The sequence below is a fragment of the Lepisosteus platostomus genome, chromosome 3 (genome assembly GCF_059453375.1).
Source record: "Lepisosteus platostomus isolate fLepPlt1 chromosome 3, fLepPlt1.hap1, whole genome shotgun sequence".
Taxonomy (NCBI): domain Eukaryota; kingdom Metazoa; phylum Chordata; class Actinopteri; order Semionotiformes; family Lepisosteidae; genus Lepisosteus; species Lepisosteus platostomus.
The window spans coordinates 2,631,793-2,655,358 of NC_142613.1; the positions used below are offsets into that span (position 1 = coordinate 2,631,793).

General features: G+C 49.8%; 3 protein-coding genes and 1 long non-coding RNA gene across 4 annotated transcripts in view; 1 reads left to right on the forward strand and 3 right to left on the reverse strand.

Moving 5' to 3' along the window:
* Window positions 1–23,566, reverse strand: part of LOC148674065 (uncharacterized) — a 117,421-nt gene that overhangs the window by 88,186 nt on the left and 5,669 nt on the right. The gene's annotated exons all lie outside the window — the stretch shown is intronic.
* On the reverse strand, window positions 5,583–8,421 carry LOC148674073 (uncharacterized). The gene is made up of 2 exons (XR_015934128.1): window positions 8,097–8,421; window positions 5,583–7,190 (listed from the first exon to the last, which is right to left on the reverse strand). It is a non-coding gene; the product is annotated as an uncharacterized LOC148674073 (long non-coding RNA).
* Window positions 9,124–14,050, forward strand: LOC148674074 (lysine-specific demethylase 5C-like). Its single transcript, XM_088623809.1, has 7 exons — window positions 9,124–9,328; window positions 9,429–9,575; window positions 10,244–11,026; window positions 11,135–11,189; window positions 11,470–11,669; window positions 12,520–12,711; window positions 12,897–14,050. Exons 1-7 carry the CDS (start codon window positions 9,221–9,223, stop codon window positions 12,903–12,905), a joined length of 1,494 nt encoding a protein of 497 aa, XP_088479935.1. The 5' UTR covers window positions 9,124–9,220; the 3' UTR covers window positions 12,906–14,050.
* Window positions 17,865–22,229, reverse strand: LOC148674075 (stonustoxin subunit alpha-like). The gene is made up of 2 exons (XM_088627149.1): window positions 22,160–22,229; window positions 17,865–22,068 (listed from the first exon to the last, which is right to left on the reverse strand). Exons 1-2 carry the CDS (start codon window positions 22,227–22,229, stop codon window positions 19,172–19,174), a joined length of 2,967 nt encoding a protein of 988 aa, XP_088483275.1. The 3' UTR covers window positions 17,865–19,171.

Here is a 23,566-nt window from a genome sequence, read left to right on the forward strand (position 1 = left end):
AGGTTTACCTGGGATCAGTGTGTCCCTGCGGCAGTCATACAGCATCCCCAGCTGGAAGGGTCTGCCCAGAGCTGCCATCTCAATGGGAACAGTTCCTACAGATGACATGGCTGGTGGTGGACTGGATACTGTTGAAAGAAGGTTTAAAGTCAACAGTTATATATGTTTGTATCTTTACATATATAATTTAGGTTTTACATTAATGGATGTAGCTGTGAATCTGGGTATCCAGATAGATTAAATTCCTGGTCGATGAAGCTTGGCTCTGGGAACCTTCACTTATCTACTACTCGGACACTTACACTGCTCTCGCTATTGGACACCAGCAAGGTCAGTGCTTCACTTACAAAAATCTGCTTTGTGGAGGAATTTTATGAGAATGTTTTTGAACCAAGTGTGAAAATGTGCACCTACAGTAGTGTGACACAGTGGAAGGGATCTTCTCCTGTTCACCACTAGAGGGCCCCTAACACCACCAAGGCAGCCCTTTAAACTGTTCTCTCTCCCTAACTCGCATGAGAATGTCTATCGGCACCACTCGGCCTCCTAATTAGAAACCCTGTATTACATTATCACGTAATTCCCCTGTGTTCGTCCTAGAACTATGCCATTGGCTGTAAAGCTACGGAACAAACTTTATATCTCTGCATGTCTACACACCATCTCTCTACCTGCTCTCGAGGTATCAGCCCTCCAGCCTGTGAGAAGGCAGTCCGGAAAGCCCACAGTGTCACATTATCTAAACTATTTCAGCCCTCAGACTGGTCCAGTTCCCAAGACTGCAGCACCAGTCAGGTAATCATGTCCAGAAACATCACTATCGGAGAGCGACTCCACAGATCTCATGCAGGTACTGTCACGACCACCAGCCAGCGGAGATCAACACGTAAGCGAGCCAATCAGCACCAGCAGCGGATTACTACTAACAAGCGCCGCCGCACGAGTTAACACACCTGCAATTGCTCTACCGTGCGGCACGCCGGGTTATTTATACCATTCGTACCTGATTCCCGTTGCTCGGTATTGAGTTCTCTACTTGTTGCTCAGCCTAGCGTTCTTACCCCTCTTTTGCCTTCCTGGAATTCTGCCTGCACCTTTTGCCTTCGGACTTCGGATCTCGTCTCGCCCCTTGGATTGTTTGCTATCATTGCCTGTTTTGGATTTGACCCTGTAGCTCTCTTTTCGACTACGATTCTGTCTCACGTTTTGGATTGTTCGCCACCAGTGCCTTTACCGGATCTCGACTTACCTTCGCCTTCGGACTACGACTCAGCTCCTGGATTTGCTCGGTACGTTTACTTACCTCCCTGCGACTCCTGCATCTGCATCGGATCCTTTTCACCTCTACAGAGCAGCGTTACAGGTACAGCCTGCTTGAATCCCAGAAACGCACACTTCAGCTTTACATTAAAAACACCTACCTGTGAATTTTATATTAATAAAGTGTTTTCAGTTAATAAGATACAAGTATTTTATCTGGTAAAAGAGCACATGTCTTTGCCCCAGTTATCATTATTTCATTTATATGTGTCTGTTTCTGCCCTCAAGATCCAGTCTGCTTTCCAAACTATAACTACTACAGCAGCATGAAGTTGCAAATTTACAAAAAGGGTCAAGTTTTATAATTGCACATCACAGTTGTATTATTGTGTTTCTATATGTTTTGAAAATAATCACCAGTTATAAATTCTGACCCACTCATCAATGCCTCACTCATTTGTACTCATTTGTTAATCTTTTATTCTTTCTGGATATTAGCAACAAAGTTCAGAGACTGTATTATGTGCTAGCAGTTGTTTTTAAATATTTAAAGAAGAGCTAGAACAATAGCCACTACATCAATATTTTTTTAATCCCTGAGTAAAACCTTTAATTTAAAATATTTTTTACTTAAAAATCTATTTGCTCATTAAGTTACAGTATATACTGAACAATTTCCAAATGACATTTTAGTACTCACCCAAAGACAGAGAATGTGGAGACACCTGTAAGTTGACACCGGGGCGGAGCGGTGGCTCTGTGGCTAAGGATCTGTGTCTGTGACCGGAAGGTTGCCGGTTCAAATCCCGCGGCCGGCAGAGGAATCCTACTCCGTTGGGCCCCTGAGCAAGGCCCTTAACCCCAACTGCTCCAGGGGCGCCGTACAATGGCAGACCCTGCGCTCTGACCCCAAGCTTCTCTCCCTGTCTCTGTGTCTGTGTCTCCCTGGAGAAAAAGCTGGGGTATGCGAAAAGACGCATTCCTAATGCAAGAAATTGTATAGGGCTAATAAAGAAACATTATTATTATTATGTGGTTCAGACCGACTCTGCACTTTCTCACACTTATATACTGACCTGGGAGTCACTCCCCCTGCTGCTGAAGTCATTTCCCAGCGATGACTGCAGTTACAAGAAGTCAGTTAAGGAAAGAGGTCCAAAGTCCCAGCAGCTGGGATGGTACTATTATCTGTGCAGGAAGGTACTGTACAATATTATAGTTTCTGCAGGTTATCATCATCTATAGGTCAGAGGTTGTTTGTGATCGGAACTGGAGCTGTTGGTTGCCCACCTTTTCGTGTTAGCGAAGTGTGTGTAAGCAAGTAAACTGCATTACTGTTTGAGAAGTTTTTTCTTAAGATCAGATCACTTTATTGGCCATATAAAATTTTTCGCATTAGGAATTTGTCTTTTCACAAACCCCAGCTTGCTCTCTATGAGACACACAGAGAGGGAAAGAAGCTTGGGGTCAGACCACAGGGTGAGTCATTTATACAGCGCCCCTGGAGCAGTTTGGGTGAAGGGTCTTGCTCAGGGGCCCAACGGAGTAGGATTCCTCTGCCAGCCGCGGGATTTGAACTTATAACCTTCCTGCCACAGGCACAGATCCTGAGCCACAGAGGCACTGCTCCGCCCTCTTCTTAACTGTTCTTAACTGTTCGTTAGAAGACAGTAAAGAGCGTTGAAGTTCATCAAAGCGTGCACATTGGAAGTTACCACATCTTTAGTGACGAGGATAAACATTGAAGCTAGTGAGTGGGAGGAGCAGCGATGAGGCTGGAGTTGGCTTCTTATTCGTAGACATCCTCAGTGAAAGGGAAATAGCCAAATAAATAGCGACTGTCCAAAATGTATTTTTGTATGGAATATATTTTTTAAAATCGCAAAACAGTTTTAAAAGCTCAGTATAACTCGAACTTACACTGGGAAAAGGTGATTGCCCTTTCTGCTTATTTCTATGGCCCTCCGCCCCCCCCGATGATAAAAATGTCTCACAATTCTGACACTGAGGTGTGAGAGACAATGTGATCCTTCACATTGTATACAATGTATACTTCAGACTATCAAAATCCTGAAGTATAAGAAAATTTACTGTACCGTTTTTTAAATACGACCCTCTGAACACAGCATGTGAGAAGACATTGGCAAACGGTGATGGCACTTTCTGCTGTATTGCTACAGTATGGCCCTCCCTCCTGATTATAAAAACAACAAAACTTACTTATTAAAACTATTTGCATGAATTGGCACAGGGCTACAACAAGTATAGATTTCAGCTTCTGTTTTTTTAGACATTCTTTAGATACATATTCAGCACTGTGAGAACAGTATCATTTGTTGGGTTCAATCCTCAAATTTCAGGTGAGCATAAGCACGGAGACAAATGGTTGACAGGTGTTTCTGATTTCTCAGGTGTACATTGCTGTATAGGTAATGTGAATTGATTCTAAGTCACAGACCACAGGGCTGGGACTCGTAAAACTACTGAACAAACTAAGAGCAGGCACACCAAATGTTCTAAGTTCTAATACTCAGAACTGTTACAAGCAACAAGTGAAACTTAGCTCTTGCAGCTTTTCTTTAGCTTAAGACAAAGTCCTCATATGAGAGACCTTTGCAAACTAGTTCTCATTTGAACGGGAATTGGCCAACTCTCTAGATAATTATCGCCATATTCAATTCCAAACCCCGACACCTGCGTCTGGTCAAGAAGGGCAAAACCTCACCAGGCACAGGTAGGCACTGATTGTTTTTGTGTGTGTGTCCGCCGTGGCACAGTAGCGTTTGGCAGCCTAGGTAATTGTTGCTTAGCCTGTGTGTGTGAGAGAGAGACAGTATGTATATATATAAGATTCCACTTATTCTGCTGTAAGATTATACCGCTTGAGGATTGCACTGTAAATTGGAGGGGTGCCCCTATGCTGGCAGGGCGGTCATTTAGAGCACGGTCACCCCACTTTTGCACAGGCCCACCCAAAAATCAATTCCTGGCTACACCCCTGCAAGCAGCTGGAAGAACACGAACCTCCATATTACCTGACTTTACATGATGAAGGTGATGATGAGGTGATAAATGGTTTACAGACTGACAGACCAACGAGACATGTGGTTGTGATTTCAGGATGTGTACAGAGGGTGAGTGTCCTTTCTGAAAAGGTAAACTGCAATGATATTCTCATAGTGGATATACTGTCACGGACACGGTCTGGGATCCGTGTCAGGTCTTGAAGTAGACCCTATGCGATGCAGGTTCGAGTTGGCATGGTAAAAGGAAACACACAGGGGTTTAATAGTGCACAGAATAATAGTGACAGTTCAAGAGACAGTGAACGGGGAAGACAAAGAACAGCATCCAAATCCAAACGGGTCCAAAGGCAGGTCAGGGCACAGTCTGAGAGTCCATCAGCGAATAATACATCCTGGGACACAACAAGGTTAAAATCCCCCGGGAGGGGGGAACACGCGGACAGACAAAACATGGAGGTCCAAGGGTGACGGGGCCAGGTCCTCCAGCCCCCGGGCTCAGGGAGCGGGAGGTGTCGGGGATGAGGCCTGTGCCCTCAGGAGACGGACGTAGGGTTTCCTGGTGCCCGGCGGGCCTCACGACATCCTTACTGTAATGATGAGCCCCAAGGACTGGAGGAGCTAGTCTATAAATAATGAAGCTAAGAGGGTTCACCTGGGGAGCTTAACAATCACAGGAACAATAATGGAGCAGTGGAGCGCCCTCTAGGGAGGGATGTCGGGTGTGACACATACGTGGATTTCCTTTTCAATAATGATTCCAAATATATATACAGAAGTGGGGGACAACTAGGGGTGGAGGAGCAATCAGAAGGGAAAACCATTTATGTCAGCTGACCTGATGAAGACCTGCTAAGCCTACTAGGCACAGTAACAATAATTCGAAGTATTGATTCCTCAGGACAGTAGACTTTCACAGTGTCTAGTGTTGAAGGAACAGCTGCCAAAGTCAAGCTTCTGCTTGAACTGCAGGTCACAGTTTGCAGTTTTTTTTTTATCAGGACTCACTTATGATCTGTAATCTTATATTGCAGAAGGAGTCGCAGTCTGCTGTCTGAATACTGAGCGATTTAAGAGGGAAGTGAGCCGTTATCTGTACTACAGTTTGACAGAGCAGGAGTGGAAAGAGGGCTGTAAAGCAGCTCACTGTGTCCAACAAGCAGGGTGGCAGGTTGAGAGTTTAGTTTTCACAGACAGTAATTTAGGTTAATAAATAATTTGATGGCAATAATAGCTCTTACGTTAACAGAACCCCAGTGTGCGGATATTCACTCCGACAGAAACACGACGACTCAGAAATGATATTGCTCATATCAAATTTGTAGTAATTTATTTTGAATCTAAATATTACAGTATATAGAGATTACAATCTTATTTTATCTGCTAAATTAAATCAAGATCAAAGCAATTAAATCTAAGTCACAATTAAAGCAATTAAAACTCCTTTAACATACAAGAAATGTATCTAATAGATCGATAGTTCTGTGCTGTAGAAAAACACCTTAACTCTTGTTGTTAATGTTAATTCATGAGATATACACCGTATCAAACATGCAGATATAAATGGCAATATAGCAAGTAAACTAACTTTACAGTGCAAGTGACAACTGGAAGTCAAAAGGCATGACCAGTCTAAACCTGAACACCAGTAATTTAGTATTGTAAATATGAAAAATTAGTTTAATACTTTAAAAATATTTAGACACTTCAGGGCACTTAAGTAGAATTCAACCACATCTGTAGAAACAAAGTCACAAGGCTCTCCACAGACCGGCTCTTGTCTGGTGCCCGTCACACATTTAAAGGTCACCTATTATTGTGTTAAAATCTGAACTTGTGACCTCTGTTCCCTTCTTTAACTGGTTTACTTACGAAACCAAGTACTCACATCAAATAATAGAAATCGTATCTGGAGTGCACATGTTCGTACAAGAGACGAAGGTGGGTTTTGCCCTTTTTAGAAAAGTACCTTAAAACTAGACAATTCAATTTCACTGTTTTAAACGTTCACTCAAAACAAAGTGATTATAGTAGTATAGTCTCACTAAAGTTACATTTGAACAAAGTCAACATTTGAAAAAGCAATAGGTTCAAAAAATATTCTCAAGCACTAGCAAATTTTGCAAAATGTATTTTTTAAACTTTTTTTGTAAAAAATATTTGGTATATGCAACAAAACTTTTGAATACATGAAGTTATAAAACAAAAAAAAAGCATAGGGATTTTACATACTGTAGGATAGGGATAGAGAATAGGAAGCACAGGGATTGTATTGTGGACAAACCAGGATGAGGGACACACACAGAAGCACACAGGGACTGTTTAGAAACCCTGATTATTCATTTTATATATAACTGTCACATATAATGCTAGTATTCTTTGGAAAAGTGAGGAATACTGGAGAAAACCCATCTGGAGAAAGGGAGAAGACAAATTCTTCACAGTATTTTAAGAAACGCTTGTGCAGATTCATGTGCTAGGAATGGCTTTGATATCTGCTCGCAGTGAAGACTGTCGTCATCAGCAGGTTTACATCTTTTGCAGGGAATGTCAGACCTCAGACACTCAAGGCCTGACGGTGGCTTCAGCCCCTCCACCTCAGTCCAGCAATAAGTATTTCTCAGTGGACTCCAGCAAACACATCAAAACACAGTTGCTGCAAAAGAGAAACTTAAAAGAACATTTCTACTTCTGTGTGATGTCAGTGGTGTGTCCTTGGGCCATGATAGCCACCTGTTCTGTAAATTGTAATCATTGACAAGGCACAGCTGGCCTGAGTTTTCAGCGCTCAGAAGGAGATGGATTCCAAGTGAGGGAATGGAGCTGTGGTGGAAATGGATGGAAATAGCCAATTCTCTTGGGCTAATTAAGAAGTTCATTAAACCAATTGAGGAAAAAGGTTTTAGTCTGTATCTGAGCTCCATAATGGAAGGAGAGAAAATGAGAGCTCCAGGGGAGAGTCTCATCAGTGATGCATTGGGCCATCTTACAGGCCTTTGGCACTCAGTGGGCTGCAAGGTAGCTTGAAGGGATAGAAATGATGCTCTTCTATGGGGTAACGTGGGTCCCTGTTGGGCTACATGGAGCTTGTTCACAATTCCCAGTGGAGATGCAGTGTTTAATCCTGAGGACCGCTGTTGACTGTCTGAGCCAGGGCTGGAGACATTAGCACCAGGAGTGGGGCAGGGTAGCAGGAGAACATTGCCTGGCAAGATGGCACTGTCTCTTCTCCCCATAGCTGAGAAAGAAGAACCTGGATGGCATGGGTTGAGCCTTGAGTACCCCCTGTGCCTGAAGAGCTGCAGACTGACGGGCTGCCTCACAATGTAGGAATAAGCATGAATAAGGAAACAGCAAACTGGGCTGCTGCTGTGACAGGGACAGAAGAGTCTGGCACGGAGAAGCTTCCTTGGCAACACAGGATCACCCAGGAGGAGAGAGTGATGAGTGAAGGAGAGCCCATGTGGATGTTTTGAATTCTGGCGATTACTGATTTGAAAATAACAGAAGATTAGCAGAAGGAAGAGGTCCGTGCTTCACTTCTGAGAGTCAGAAACAGTATGTAGGTCCGGAGACAGGGCACTTAATCAGGAAATGGCAAGGTGACCAGAGGACCAGTGTTGTCACATTCTGACATCAGAGATGTCAGCCCTCTCTCCAGTGTGATGCAGCTCTGAGACATTCGAAGCAAGGGAGGTGTCTGAAAGGAAGTAATCCCTGAGGTCCTTCTCCCATGGGATTCTGTGTTTGTGGAATATGACCTTGCTGCAGTCCCATGTCTGGTTTTGAGGCAATACTTCTACTGCAGTCGACTTCATCCCTGGCAAGGGGAACTGAAGTGAAGAGTGAATTGATCTCGGCCGAGAGGGGACAGAAAGGGAACGGAGGTGGAATGAAAGTTGAAAGTTACAGATGGGTCTGTTTTTGAGTGGGGGTTGAGTGTATTGTACTTGAGTAAACAAGAGAATTGGGAAGCAGTAGATAAAGGAGCGTTACTTCTTGTACTATTTGTGTGGACGCAGCACAGGTAAAATAATCAGAGGAAGTGTGTAGCTCTAGCAGTTTTCTCGAAGATGGAACTGCAGTCTTGTGCGACTAAGAATTTGAAAGACTGGGTTTCAAGTGGAAATTTGGCATGTGTACATCCATCACTCCAGTAGTTTTTACTTTAAAATCAAAATCTTCAGATTAAAAAACGTGACTATTAAGGCTGTTCCTGTAGCACCTTGTAGACTAGTTCAGCCTGCAGAGAACACTACAGCAGTACAGTGAGCACTGTGTGAAAGCCCAGATCTGCCTGCAGGACAGGTACACAGTGCCCAGGCTGTTCCTGTAGCACCTTGTAGACTAGTTCAGCCTGCAGAGAACACTACGGCAGTACGGAAAGCACTGTGTGAAAGCCCCTGCATGGCTGTTTTTTGATTTGTCATTCCAGGCAGAAACACCCTCTGTCCACACTGGAGGCGATCGTGAACGAGGCCCAGCTCATCCCTGTCCAGCTCTCCAACATCCTGGCGCTGCAGTCCAGCCTGGCCCGGGCGCGAGAGTGGGTCACCGACCTGGAGGAGATATAGGTCAGTACGCTGACCACTGCAGTCCGGCCCGTAGCAGGAATACTGGGCCAGATAGCCAGTGCTTTACCTCTGACTGACTGTGATTAACCAGCGGTGCGTCGGTCTCCTATCTTCAGCATCACAGGCACACGGGGCCAGTCTGAATGTTTCTCACTCCCTGGTCTGAATTAAAAAATGTCATGTTTTGAACCAGAGCTGATCCTTTGGGTTGGCTTTTCAATTTCTAACCCCCAAGAGGGGCAGTTACGGCCCCTCTACAGCTGATGTCTGCCCCCCCTCCCCCCTGTGCAGAACGGAGAGCACTGCCCCTGCCTGGATGACCTGGAGGGGCTGGTGGCGGTGGGCCGGGACCTGCCCGTGAGGATGGAGGAGCTCAGGCACCTGGAGCTGCAGGTGGCCAGCGCCCACTCCTGGCGGGAGAAGGCCAGCAAGACCTTCCTGAAGAAGAACACCACCTACAGCCTGCTGGAGGTGAGGCGGGGGGCTGGTGTCGCCGGTGGGGGAGGGGGGGGACCTCGCCCCCGCAAGGGGACCGGTCTCTGACTCTCGCTCGGCCGCGGCCCCCTTGCAGGTGCTGTGCCCCTGCGTGGAGGTGGACGCGGACGGCGCCCCGCGGGGACGGAGGGGCCACAGGAGGGAGAGCGAGGGCCGGCTGTACCGCTCCGACACGGACAGCCTGGGGCTGTCGGCCCAGGACCTGAGGGACCCCGGCGCCATAGTGAGTCTCTCTCTGTCCGGCTGTTGGGAGCGCTCCCGTGTTCCCCCATTCAAGCTGCCCTAAACCGGAGGACGTTAGTGTAGGCTTGTGGAATCGGCGTTGTGACGCGCTGAGGAGACGCTCTCCTGTGGCGGACAGGCAGTCCTGACCCCAGGATACGCTTCCAGACGTAAGGTGATTCGGCCAATTGCATGGTTTGATCATTGGCGGAAGAGTGAACCACTGAGAGCTGATGTGTGGTGAGCGTTCTGGCGCACTATGGCTGCCGTCGCATCATCCAGGTAGGGCTGCACATTGGTGGTGGTGGAGGGGATCCCCATTACCTGTAAAGCCCTTTGAGTGGAGTGTCCAGAAAAAGCGCTATATAAGTGTAAGCAATTATTATTATTATTATTATTATTATTATTATTATTAATAATAATATTATTATAACCGCTGATCTGTATTTATACAGAGGTGCAGAGGTGAAGCCGATCAGTCGCCTGATCAGGAAGGTTTTTAACCGATGTGAGTCTGATCGTTTGTGAGAGGGAGTCTTTGTTGTGAAACGCAGTTTGTGTTGATAGGTGTCGGGGGGGAATGCGGGGCCGTATGGTCACCCCGCCCGTGGGCCGATTCGGGGGCTCGGCTTCCCTCTCAGCCCCTCCCGCTCCCTGTCTCCCGGCCAGGTGGCGGCGTTCAAAGAGGGCGAGAAGCGGGAGAAGGAGGCCATGCGCCGGCTGCAGGAGGCCAACCTGGCCAAGCCGGGAGCCGCGGAGGCCAACGGCGGCCCCCCCGGCGCGGCGGAGCGGGCGGAGCCGAGCCGCGGCGACAGCCCCCCGCCCCCCAGTCCCGGTCCCGGCCCGGGAGTCTGCGTGTGCGGCACGCCCCCCCGGCCGCCCCTGGCGCGCTGCGACCTCTGCAAGGACTGGTTTCACGGGGGCTGCGTCCCCTTCCCCAGCCTGCTGCCGCCGGGCGGCCCCCCTCACGCCAACGGCGGCGGCGCCAGCGCTGACCCCCAGCACGGCCCCGACGGCGCCACCTGCTGGTGGGACTGGGACTCCAAATTCCTGTGCCCGCTGTGCCAGAGGAGCCGGCGGCCGCGGCTGGAGACCATCCTCGCCCTCCTGGTGGCGCTGCAGCGCCTGCCCGTGCGGCTGCCCGAAGGGGAGGCCCTGCAGTGCCTGACGGAGCGCGCCATGAACTGGCAGGGCCGCGCCCGGCAGGCGCTGGCCAGCCCCGAGCTGCGGGGGGCGCTGGAGAAGCTGCAAGCGCTGAGGTGGCGGCTGGAGCCCCCCGGAGCGCCCGCGGAGGGCGGGGGGCCGGGGAAGGAGGAGGAGGAGGAGGATTCGGTGATCGTGCTGTCGGACACCGAGGGGGTCATCGACCTCACGGAGGACAGCAGCCCCTCCAAGTCTGGGAAGAAGGACGGGGCGCCCCCGTGCAAGGGCCAGGAAGGGAGCGAGGCCAAGGTGGGTGCGGCCGTGCGTGAAGGAGTGAGAATGCGTGTACCCGGGGGGGTGTTGTGCAGGGGAAGTGGTGCCCCTCGGTGTGTGACCCTGTGTTCGTCCGTGTTGCAGGCTGGCTGCGAGAATAGACACAGCAGGACAGCGCCCCCCGTCTCCACGGCGTCAGGTCAGTCTCCCGCACGCTCGCACGGGACGGCCCGCTGGCCTCGGGGAGCGGATTCAGAATGAAGTGTTTCGACTCGTGCGCCGGCTGCCTTCCGCATCGCTCGCGCGGGCAGGTTTTCGCTGCCTCCGTTGTCCCCCTGCGCGGCGCTCGTGAGCACAGGCCCTCGGTCACCAGTAACCCTCGCCGGTCTCTCTGGCCGTGCTGGGTTGGTCCGCTCAGCCGGTGGGGTGGCAGCGGCTGAGTGTCGGCGTGTGGATTATCCCCTCTCTGTCTCTGCCAGGCGTGGAGGGGCTGCGGGCTCTGCTGCCCCAGCTGAAGGGTCCCGTGATCGGGCTGTCGCCGGCGGCCCGGGCCGAGCTCGAGGAGCTGCAGCTGGAGGGGGACCTGCTGGAGGTCACGCTGGACCAGGGGGCCATCATTCGCCGGGTCCTGCTGGCAGCCGGCCGGCCGCCCCTGCAGCAGCTGGAGCAGCTCATTCAGGTGAGGGAGGGAAGGAGGAGTGAGGTGGAGAGGAAGGGAGATGGGGGTTGGGGGTGAGGTGGAGGGGGTTGGGGGTGAGGTGGAGGGGGTTGGGGGTGAGGTGGAGGGGGTTGAGGAGGTTGGGGGTGAGGTGGAGAGGGTTGGGGGCGAGGTGGAGAGGGTTGAGGAGGTTGGGGGTGAGCTGGAGAGGGTTGGGGGCGAGCTGGAGGGGGTTGGGGGCGAGGTGGAGAGGGTTGAGGAGGTTGGGGGTGAGGTGGAGAGGGTTGGGGGCGAGCTGGAGGGGGTTGAGGGGGTTGGGGGTGAGGTGGAGGGGGTTGAGGGGGTTGGGGGCGAGCTGGAGGGGGTTGGGGGCGAGCTGGAGGGGGTTGGGGGCGAGGTGGAGAGGGTTGGGGGCGAGCTGGAGGGGGTTGGGGGCGAGGTGGAGAGGGTTGAGGAGGTTGGGGGTGAGGTGGAGAGGGTTGGGGGCGAGCTGGAGGGGGTTGAGGGGGTTGGGGGCGAGCTGGAGGGGGTTGAGGGGGTTGGGGGTGAGGTGGAGAGGGTTGGGGGTGAGGTGGAGAGGGTTGAGGAGGTTGGGGGTGAGGTGGAGGGGGTTGGGGGTGAGCAGAAGGATGGGGACAGCTGGTACTGAGCTGGGGGGGTTGTGGAGATGGAGAGACACAAAGGGGGTTCAGGTAAAGAGATAGGCCTGTCTTATACACGGGAGGGAGACGGATAACAGATCACTCAGGGAGAATAGTGATCTTTTTAGAAGAAGATTTTCTAGGGAGGATCTCCAGGCAACCTCTTGTGCTCACATGGATGCCCCTGTTTCTCTCTCCTGCTTTCCCTTGTCCATCTCGTACGACATCAGATCGAGCTGCAGGAGCAGCGCAGCATGGGCCGGGGGGGCCGAACCCGGGACTCGCGGAGGAAGAGGAAGAGCGAGAGGGGAGGAGGGGGTCTGGGGGGGGAGCTGTCACTGTCCCAGGATGCCTCGGAGTCCAAGAAAACCCGGCCTGTGAGCCAGCAGCAGCCCCCCTCCACAAACACAGAGACCACGGAGGTACGGGACCACACTGCGTGACCACCCCGATGAATCTGCACACTCGTAGGCTTCAGCTCCGTCGCGGTTAATGTTTTTGACCGAGTCTCCCACTCGTGCCCCTCGTGTGCTCTTAACCAGTAGTGGGCAGTATCTGTGCCCAGTGTCTGTGCTGACCTCCCTCTCCCTCTCCCTCTCTCTCTCAGGTCTTGTGATGGAGTGGAAGAGGCTGCCCTGTTGGGGCTGTTCTGGAGACTCCAGCAGGCAGCAGACGGGCCTGAAGACGGCGCGTCACTCCGGGGCCGAGGGGGGGGGTGGGGGTTGCGGACGGACTGGCAGACCAAGGACACAGCCGGCCTCCCTCTCTCCTTCCGGCCCCTCGCCTCTCCAGCGCTCTCCTCCCTCCATCTGACTCTCAAGGGCCTTGCAGACCGGCGGAGGAGCAGCCCGGCAGGGTCCAGATCCCTTCGGATTCAGACGGAAACACGTGGAGACAAACCGCAGACGCTCGGACTCTCCCCCTCCTCCGTTTTTCCGCGTTAGTTTCCTTTCCCCATCTTCCCACCTCTCTCGCTCTCCTCTCACCTCTTCGTCTTGCCCGGCTCTCTCACCCTTTTCCGAACGGATTTCTTGCCTGACCGGCTGGAGGGCAGTAGCTCCGCTGCCCTGGTCCGTCTCTCTCCCTCTGTCCCCTGGCCCCCGCGAGAGGGAGTGCGTCTCTCCGTCTTAATCCAGTGCACCCCCTCTCTCCGTGTGCTGTGGGGAGGGGAGTCTGAACTTCGCCCTCCTGTCTCCCGTGATGAAAGGGGTCTGGAGGGGTTTTTTTGTGAACAGGCAGCAGAAACCCGCCGCTCATCGCAGCTGGCTCCTCGCGCACTCAGAATCTGCTCTTTTTGTTTCATGGACACACATTTGGAAGCAAGACCCCACATGCCATGTTTCTGTTTCTATTGTATCTGCTTCTGGTGTGTGTGTTCTGGACGGAGAAGAAGGAGAAGGGACTGTAGGCGACACGGGTGGTTGGAAAAGGTCGACAGGCTTGGTTTCTTGGTGCTACTTATTCCCCGACAGGTATATTTCTCTTTCTCTCTGTCCCTGTCCTCCTCACTCTCCTCCTAACTCCCTCCTCCAAAGCCCAGACTTTCTCACTGTCCCCTGCTCCTTGATTTGATTATTTCCAGCTCTGGGTTCTGATAATGATGGTTATTATTATATTATTGTTATATTATTATTATTGGTATTGTTATTATTACAGACACACAGTTCTCGTGGGTTTGTGTTCAATCTTTTCATTTCAAAGTTGCCTTTTTGGTTTCTTTTCCTCTTGATAGAAATAAAGGTTCAGGAATTGTTTTAGGAACTTTCAGCTGTGTGTTGGTGTCCGTGTTGGGGGCAGTGTGTGTGTTTGAAGGGGGGATGATTGGGTGTGTGTGTGTGAGGGGAGAACAGTCTGGTACACTGATAAGAGTGATCCTGGGTGAGATTTGTATGTGTCCTTGATTTCACAGCCGACAGGAATTCAAGTTGCTGTTGAGTGACATGTGCTGGAAGTTCCAGCGACGGCCGCGCGGTGGCAGCATCGGTGCGCAATCACGCTGCCTGCAGCTGAACATTAAACTCGTAAAGGCGGACCCTTCTGCACGCATTCAATAGAGCTGTGCGTGGACTGCCAGTGGTCCGCTCTCCTGCCCCCGCGCTGAGGTGCCCCCTCGCCTCCCCCTGACCCCGAGTTCCTCCAGGCACGTCAGCCCTGGAGCCTGGAGACCTGTTACTGCACCTCGGAGGGTTGAACACACCAAGCATTGTTTTTCCTTGCAAAGGAACAAGTAATAGGTTTATTCCATGCTGAAAAAATGAAGGAAGAGAACACAACGTTTCGGCCGTGGAGCCTTCTTCAGGTGTCAATTGTTTTTCCTTAGCGACACGCATGTGGCGACACACCACATGCGTGTCGCTACACGTTGGTGTATGTTTTAAAAGTAAGATATTGTAACACAACAGGGGTTCAGGTGGGCGCCCTTGCCGCGTCAGGTCGGCCCCGCACCGTCGGGGGCTCGAACCCGGGACACAGCCCGGTGAGCTAAAGAGAGATCTCTCTATAGCCCAGTGGCTGTAGTCCCGATATTACAGGGAAGGGCAGAGCGGTAAGCCGGCTCTTACACACCACTGATGGCCATAAGCGTTACAATATAAACTTGTATCTAAAAAAAAATAGGGGCTGAACTGAGTTCATCGGCTCTTTTCCTTTGCGCTGGTGGTTTTCAGTCCAGGGCGGTACTGGTAGCAGTATATGTAGCCACTAGAGGGCGCCGGTCTACTTCTTTCGGGAGGCTGCTAGTTGTGTCGTGTTGCAAGAAACAGGCGGCAGTTTCGCCGTTTAATCAGCGCTCATATGGTGCAAGTAGCTCTACCAGCCCGCAGCTCCCAGCTACCTGGATGGGAGACTCCTGGGAAACTCAGGCTGCTGCTGGAAGAGGTGTTAGTGGGGCCAATAGGGGGCGCTCACCCTGCGGTCTGTGTGGGTCCTCATGCCCCAGTATAGTGACGGGGGACACTAAAACTGAGGTTCTGACTCTCTGTGGTCATTAATAATAATAATAATTAAAAATTAAAAATCCCAGGGCGTTTCTCGAAAAGAGTAGGGGTGTTACCCCAAAGTCCTGGCGGGGTTACCTGCGGTCAAGGCCGCCGGACACGCTCTCCTGATTACCGGTTCGGTTCTCCTGCGCCGTTGTGTGTCGGGGGGGCAGAGTGACTTCTCTCCCCCCGCGAAAAAACAAGGCGCTATATCCCGGGAACCAGAGCAGCACAGCGGTCACTACGCATCGGCACAAACCGCCCAAGCGCAGCGCCAACTCGTCGTCTGTGCCGTCCGCGGGGAGGCCAACCTCTTCAAACTGCCCTGAGGCGAGAGAGAAGGGACAGGTCACCCCTGTTATTACGTCATTACGGGTGGAAATGAGCGGGAACGCAGCGCCCCGCGAGAGAGAAGGGACAGGTCACCCTTGTTATTACGTCATTACGGGTGGAAATGAGCGGGAACGCAGCGCCCCGCGAGTGGAGGCAGACGCGCCTCGCCGCAAGCTCGAGGGTTTTCAAAACTGCCTGTGAGTGATTGGCACCAGCACGCAGCCAATCACCTGTCTCGGCGGGTGCCTGGGGGCCCCGCCTATACTGCAGAGAAGCGACGGTGATTGGCCCGCAGGTTTGCCGCCTTCGCGGTGGCTCCGCCTCCCGTTGCTCGAGATTCCCGTTTGCGCGTGAGCTGTGTAACGTCTCTGGCCGGTTGTTGTGCTGAGGTCGGGCGTCACAGGTTAGTCAAAATAACTGATAATATTTGACATAAATTGTGGATATAGTCACCTGTCATGTGTTAAATACTCATTGTAACATGTCTACCGTTTTGTTCGAAGGTTGTTTTAACTATACAAAGGACAAGTTAGCCATTTGGGTCAATAATCTTGCTTTGAGGTAAACTTTTAGAAACAGCTTGTACGAGTTTAGGGGTGTGTGACAGACAGTACAGGGGGACCCTGTTAATAAAGGCAGGAAAGGCTCCTGCAGGGATCCCAGACGGCCACAGGGCGGAGATCATCTTCAGAGTTTAAAAGATGTAAACTGGACAGCGATAACCCTGTTTCTCCAGTGTGTTTTATGGCGCTTAGCCGGGGGAAGTCAGGATTTGACCAGTCAGTCACATGCTGTGCTTTGGTCTAATTGAGGTGCTCATGTCCCTATTTCAGTGTCTCTTCGTATGAAGCTTATTTAAAAACACAGAGATTATTTCTACAAGCAAGATTAAAATGTATCCATGTGGTTCGGTTGATGGATCTGCAGTGTTGTCAGCCTCTCTCTCTGGTAATTTGTAAAGACTTGGTATGAAACAGGTCTCAGTTCAGTGCAGGTGTTTCCTTTCTACTTGAGAGGAATCCCTGTTGGAAAAATGGACATTTCTGACAGAAGAGTTGACAGTTGTTCCAAGAGGGAGCTTTTCTTACCTTACATCCGCTTTCAGCAACAGCTCAGTCTTTAGAGGGTCGTGGTGAAGTGGAGCCCAGCCCCGCAGACACAGGGCTCTCGACTGGACCACAGCCTGGACAGGACGCCAGCCCATCGCAGGGCAGTGACACTCTCCAGCAGACTCTACCTAGAGAGCTGTGAGTGCACTGCTCATGAGGTTAGACCAGACTGGGGGGCAGTAAAAGACACCCACTCTACTAGCAAATAAAGGTGTTCGTGCTTATACTGACAGACCTGTGTGGGGTACTATTGGTGTTCTTTGAAACCAAAGTTTGCAGTCAGGTAGTGTCTTATGCCGGCGTTACACTACTCGACTGTTCCTAGGATTTCCAGTCGTGGCCTTCCTTTACATGATCGTAAGAAAACCACAGCGAGTTGTAGAGAGTCGCATTGCGCGCCCGTTACCGTCAGTTGTGTAGTGTGACATCCCCAGGGACTCAGTCATATTGCTCGTAATAGCCCCTACAACTCTCTGCGACTGGCTACGACAAACTCAGACAGGTTTGATTTTCTCGTAGCCAGTCGCCAGTCGCAGGGGTGGGCTCTTGTGTCTGCGACAGTCACAGCCAATGAGCGCGCAAGTGGAAGTACAGTGCGGCTGCAAGGAAAGAGGGAAAGCGAGTGTGTTGGACTGGGCAAATGGAGGAGAGGCTTGTCGAACTGTGGAGCCAGCACAGATGTCTGTTCGGCGTTTCGTGTTTGTGTACTTTCGTGCGCTGCTCCTCCTCTTGCTCCACGTTGATTGGCTGACAAAATGAGGTGACCTCGCGGTACTTTCGCGGTGCGATACGAGATGTGGAACCGGGATGAAAAGTCATGAGGGAATCGTGTGATTAGTCACCCCTGCGATTCCTAGTCGTATCATTTGACACCCTCTGGGACAGAAAAGGCAGCCAGACTCCGCAGCTGCAGTCGTTAATTTTGACATGCTCTCTGACTAGAGGTCGTGTCGAGTCCTGTAGCCCGACGCGGCTTAAGGGACGACAGTAACGTGTCAAGAGCATTCTGGAGACAGTGGGCCAGCAGAGAGGGGGTGCAGTGACTCTCCTGCACAGTGAGAGGTGCTGGGGGAGCCTTTCCCTAAATAGAATCATAGGAACCTGAGAGACTCTTTAAAGGTGGTTCGGGAGACAGACTGGATGAGAAGTATAAAATATTGCATTGCTCCAGTTTCACTGAGACTGGATTTATTGAAAACCACTGAGCACAAAGAAGGTTACTTGTGCTGTTCTTCGTGAAAAGTTATATAAAGGTTATATCTCTTTAAAGACAGTACAAGAAACATGAAATCAGGCTAATGAATGAAAATTGTCTATGAATTCAATACAGAAAAAGGGCACAGAGAACACAATATGTGTCAGTGTTTTATAGAAAACAGGAAAACACATTTCAGAAATGCTCTTTCATTCCCTTGTTAGATCATCAGTGTAACAATTCAATAGTATCCCAGTAAAATTATTTTACATATGTCAAACATTTGAACAAAATGAGTATCTAGTGTATTCACTAACATGTACTTGCATGGTGCCAAAACCTATATGGAACAATAACTTTTATTTGCTGCTTTTCAGTTTAATAATATCTTTATCAGAATGTTAGAAAGGGGACATGTATATGGTAACATCAGTCAGTCCTGTATTTCTCACTTAATATGCACTTAATTCTCATTTGTATAGTATGCTTTCAACCTATCTTATTTTTTACTTTTTGTAACATCCCTGAGGCACCGTCCTTTACCCACTCTGTCCAAGTCTTCTCTTCCTGTGGAAGCAGACTCTCCACTGGCCACCTTCTGCACTATCACAGCTCCTTCTCTGACTCTCTGTAGTTCTCTGATGCGCTCCAGGTATCCAGGCTTGGCTTCGTGCTCCTCAGCCAGTATCATCAGGTCAGTGTAATCTGGGGTCCTGAGAGGGTCGGGCCGCAGAGCGATCTCTTTCAGACGCTTTAGAGTGCGACACAAGTTTTCAATTAATTTTAAGACCTCTTTCTGTTCATCTTTGTATCTCTTCTGAAGCTGTTTGACAACTTCCTCTGCACTCATCTTTTTCCCCTTTGCGTCCTCAAACTGCTTTTTCAGATCCTCATATGTTCTTTTCTCTTTTCTGATTTTGTATTCCCATCTGTACTTCTGATTAAAATGTACACTCCAGACACATTTCCCAGGACAAATCCTGCAGTTTCCTTTATTATCCATTGCCCAACAACCTTTCTTATCATTATCATTAGGAATTTGACAGGGATAGTGACAGATGATATGACACGCTTGGCAGTTGGTGATGTAGTTTCCAGTCCCAGAGATATCTTCCATTACTGCCTCTGTGACCTCTACTTCATACTCAAAGTTCTTGTTTTGCTCTATACAGAGTTTGTGACGTTCCAGTGCTTCTTGCGTCTGTTCCAATTCATTGAGTGTCGTCAGTCCGACTCTGATCTTGGTCTGCAGCCCCTCCACTGTCACCTAAAGTAGATTACACTCCTCCTTTGTCAGCTGCAGACTTCGGGTTTGCATGGTGTTCAAAAAGCTAAAGAATGTATCCATGCTTTCTGAACCCATCTGCCAGAACAAATTGTCAAACTTACTCTGATGTGAACTTCCTGTTGATCCCTCATTAGAAGCAAACAAGACTGAGTTGTTGAATTTGAAATGGCGAGGGGTGCCATTTTTCAGTTTGGCACAAGAGACATTAGCAGCTTTGATGGCCTCTAAAACAGGTGGAGCCTGCCCGTCAGCAAAGGTGACCAGAACTACAATATTGTCTGCAATGTCTTTTCCAAATATCGAGAGAATTGAGTCAAAGATGTACTTCTGTATGTGTGTGAGACGTGCTAAAGCAGACTGGACCACGAAACACACTGCGTCAAGACTTATGATACCATTCTTATCAGAAAGGAAGTCTCTGATCTTCTTGGTGACGATAAAGCCCTGTTTGAACCTTTTGGTGTCCCTAAACCCTGGAGTGTCCACAATAGTGAGAGAGTAGGGAACCCTGAACCCTTCACTGTGGTGGATCTGATAGGCTGTGATCTCAAAGGGCTGGCTCTCAGCCTGTGTCCTGTTGGTCTCTTCATGTATCAGTTTGAACCTGCTCTCATCCTCCCACTCCACTCCCAGGATGTAGTTGATCATCCCGTTGATGAGGGTGGTCTTCCCTGAGCCCGTCGCTCCCAGGAGCATGATCGTTCTGTTTCTACTGTTCACTGTTGGTTTTCCAAAGCTGAGTTTGGGACAGGTACTGCCTTTATCTTTAGACAGATTAAGCCTGTAAATCGAAGGTTTGCCCTTGTTTATTAAAGTGCACTTCTTGGGGTCGCCTGTAATTTGCTTCACGGGTGTTGTTTCTTCTGTTGTGATCACCACTTCACCACTCGGTGCGCTGGTCCCAAGATCTCCACAGTCACACAGGAGTCTGATTCTGTAGGATGTTTTCTTTGTCAAGCCTTCCATAGAAAATGAATTCTGTTCTTTGTTAGTTTTCTTCTTCAGCCACTGATCAGATGTTTCCTTACTGCCTTGTACTCCTTCCTCTCTGTATTCAATGATATATCCTAGTATGTTGACCCCCTCTCCAACAGCAGAAGGATTTTCCCATATTATTGTGATGGAAGTTGGAGACACCTGGGGAGCTGAGGGTTTTCCAGGAGGGCTTGCTGGCAGAGTCTTCACTCTGATGATGTCACTGCTCATGGGGTATCCCAGCTTGCCCACTGCTGTGGATCTGAGCTCATACTCAGTGTGAGGCTTCAGCCCTGACACAGTGACAGTGTCCTGAGTGTCTGTGACAGTGACAGATTCCCACTCCTCCTGCTTCTTGGGTTTATCTTCCACCCTGTGCTCCAGTGTGGCGGAGCTGGGGGGAGACACCTGTACTGTCACACTGTTGTGTGTCACTGTGTGAACCTCAGGGGGGGCAGGCTTTGATGGGGGCTCAAAATGCACACCTTGATAATCCCCATCCTCATACAGGAAGATACACGCTCCTGGACACTGGTCATCTTGTTTAGAATCAGCAAAGAATTTAGTTTCCTTCTGGGCCTTGTTAATTTTCAGTAACTCAAGGAAAACCTTCAGACACAGTTTCATCTTCTGAACAGACTCTCTCTTTACCCATCCTGTACTGGCCTGTTGTGTGTCAGTGTCTGTGTTCCTGCTCTCTGGGTGTCTGAGGTAGCTGGACAGCTCTGACAGATACGGCTCAGGCTGGCTGAGTGAGGTGAAGCTGAAACAAACCACATTCTCAGTGTCTGGATCAAACAGCACCTGGTTAAGTTCCCTGTGTAAAGACAGTACTTTTATACCACTGTCTTTCAGTTTAGTAATATATCCACTGACTATGTCCATTTCTTGTTCTTTATTCTGCTGCCACAGTTGAAGCCTGTGAAATTTGAAAGGTGAGTCTTCATGATGTTTCATCAGCTCTCTGAACTCTTCTTCATCTTTCTTACCACCTCTAACAGCTGGCAGGACACAGGCTAATCTATCCTTGAAATTCAGTTTGTACTGAAGGACCAGTTGTTTCAGATTTTCTATTTTTCCTTTGACGTCAGGAAAGGTTTGGGAAACTGTGTGTTTCTGCAAATCGCTGCATCGCATTTCAATCACATCCAGGTTCTCCAATGCAGTCTGTGCCTGTGTGACAAAACAGTTGCTTATGTGTCTGACCAGCTTAGCAGCCTTGGAGTCCAGGTTGACCAGCGGGTACAGCCAGACCCTGATGGGCACAGCGTGTTCTCCTCCTCCTCCGAGCAGAGTCGGGAGGGCTCTGTAGACCTCAATGGCGTCTTTAAAAGTGGACGGGTTTGTCGCCAGCTGAACATCCCCGTGAAATGTGCAGCTGAACTTTTCTCCAGCAGCCTTTTCCTGTTCTGTCATTTCCAGAGAGGCTTTGCCACTAATTGAGATTCCTTTCAGCTTTTCAATCGTGAGTTTCAGTTTTCCCTCGATCTCCTGCTTGTTCTCTTCTTCAGACACCTCTCTGTCAAACACAAAGTAGGCCTGAGCCCCATACAGCACAGCTGTGACCACATGGGTGGCCATGTCGTCCTCAAACACACTGGGATGGGTCACCTGCCCTCGGCCCAGGTGACTCATGGTCAGTTGCTCGTACCTGACAGTGGTGTTGTACTGCAGAGTGACTCTGGCCTGGCTGTGGGATTTCTTCTTGTCATTGAAGTACTTGGCGGCTCCTCCCACTTCTACAAGACCCCCCAGCAGACTGGCCTTCAGTGAGGCGTCCACCTGCAGGGCCGAAGCTTTGTCATCAATGGAGTCTGAGGCAGAGACGCTGAGCTCAGTTTTATTCTGGGAGCGCACGCTGATGTTCTTCTGTAGCTCCTCATGGTCCCACAGCGTGATGGCTGCAATAGAATCAGGGTTGATTACCTAATGCTCCTGACACACTGGACAATGCCAAAGAGGTTTGTTGTGTCTGCTGTGCTGTGGGTTTACTTGGGATCAGTGCGTCCCTGCGGCAGTCATACAGCATCCCCAGCAGGAAGGGTCTGCCCAGAGCTGCCATCTCAATGGGAACAGTTCCTACAGATGACATGGCTGGTGGTGGACTGGATACTGTAGAAAGAAGGTTTAAAGTCAACAGTTATATATGTTTGTACCTTTACATATATAATTTCGGTTTTACATTAATGGATGTATCTGGGGATCCAGATAGATTAAATCCCTGGTCGATGAAGCTTCGCTCTGGGAACCTTCACTTATCTACTGCTTGGATTTCTGTCAGTAATAAGGTATAAAAATTCTTCAATCTTAAAAAAACGGCATGGGCACTAAGTTGTTGAAAAATGTATGTATAGAGAATCCTGGTTTGTATCCACCTGGTTACCACCACCCTGAAGTACTGCTTTGAAATAATACAGGAGTTACCCAGTGGAGATGCACTTTCTTTCCCCTAGACAACACCCAAGCAGCTCTTTAACAAAGTGAAACCCTACCGTTGCCTTATTTTATACAAAGAGATGGTGAGCTGTTGCATGTTTTTAGACCTATTTGTTTCTATTGTCATGACATTACTGCTGTCTATAATATTGTTTGTCCGCTGTTTCAACTGTACTTATCAGACAATACCCAGTTAAAACTTCCATGTTCATATATGCAATACTTTGATCACCCCCTGAAAATCAGGTAAAAAATCTCATTACTACCTGGTTCAACTAAATCAGTTTTTTTCCTCTTCTTTTAAACTGTTGCCAGCTATGGTGTCACTGTTGAGAAGGCTGTGTTTCATACAAGGATCGCTTCCAGATAGAGTTAAAATACAGTCGTGTCCTTCAGCCAGCTGGGGTGTAGGGCCAGTCAGGTCTATATTGACACCTTCACCTGGAACATGAATAATCGATGGTGGAATCAGAGCAGCTCTGTGACAGGCAGTCAACTGGGCCTCCACCTGAGTGGAGCCGGCAGGTAGTCTTCATGGTCATGACACCTGACAGCCAGGTTCCACTGTGTTTACACATTTGCCTCCTTTCAGGGATGTGAGGCAGCCGTGAAGGGCTGGACGTGCTGTGCAGCTGAGCTCTGCTGCTGAAAGAGGGAGAGAGAGAGAAAGAGACTCCAACCACTGGAGACAGTCGAGCCACTGAGAGAGCGTTGATGCTTTTTCTCCTTGTGAGATGCAGTATAAAAGAGTCCAGCCATGTGACGTTTCCTCACAGCCCAGTTGCAGTGGCGCTTTTTCCTCCAGACTGTGACAGGTGGAGCCTCGTCTGTGGCTTTGGGCAAATTTCAGAAGCCTGAACCCAGAGAAAAGTCCGGATGGATAGTGAGCCTTCACACCCAACAGCAGCCTGTTCTGGAGCAGCAGCTGAGGTGGAGCAGAGTATCAGACTGTGCTTCCCTGGT

Bases quoted from the DNA above. Each gene is read 5' to 3' on its own strand.
- LOC148674075 (XM_088627149.1), bottom strand. From the start codon at position 22,229: ATGGCAGCTCTGGGCAGACCCTTCCTGCTGGGGATGCTGTATGACTGC. The intron at 22,069-22,159 runs GTAAACCCACAG...ATTCTATTGCAG, and splicing joins CAGGGACGCACTGATCCCAA to CCATCACGCTGTGGGACCAT.
- LOC148674074 (XM_088623809.1), top strand. From the start codon at position 9,221: ATGGAGGAGCTCAGGCACCTGGAGCTGCAGGTGGCCAGCGCCCACTCC. The intron at 9,329-9,428 runs GTGAGGCGGGGG...GCCCCCTTGCAG, and splicing joins CCACCTACAGCCTGCTGGAG to GTGCTGTGCCCCTGCGTGGA. The intron at 11,670-12,519 runs GTGAGGGAGGGA...GTACGACATCAG, and splicing joins AGCTGGAGCAGCTCATTCAG to ATCGAGCTGCAGGAGCAGCG.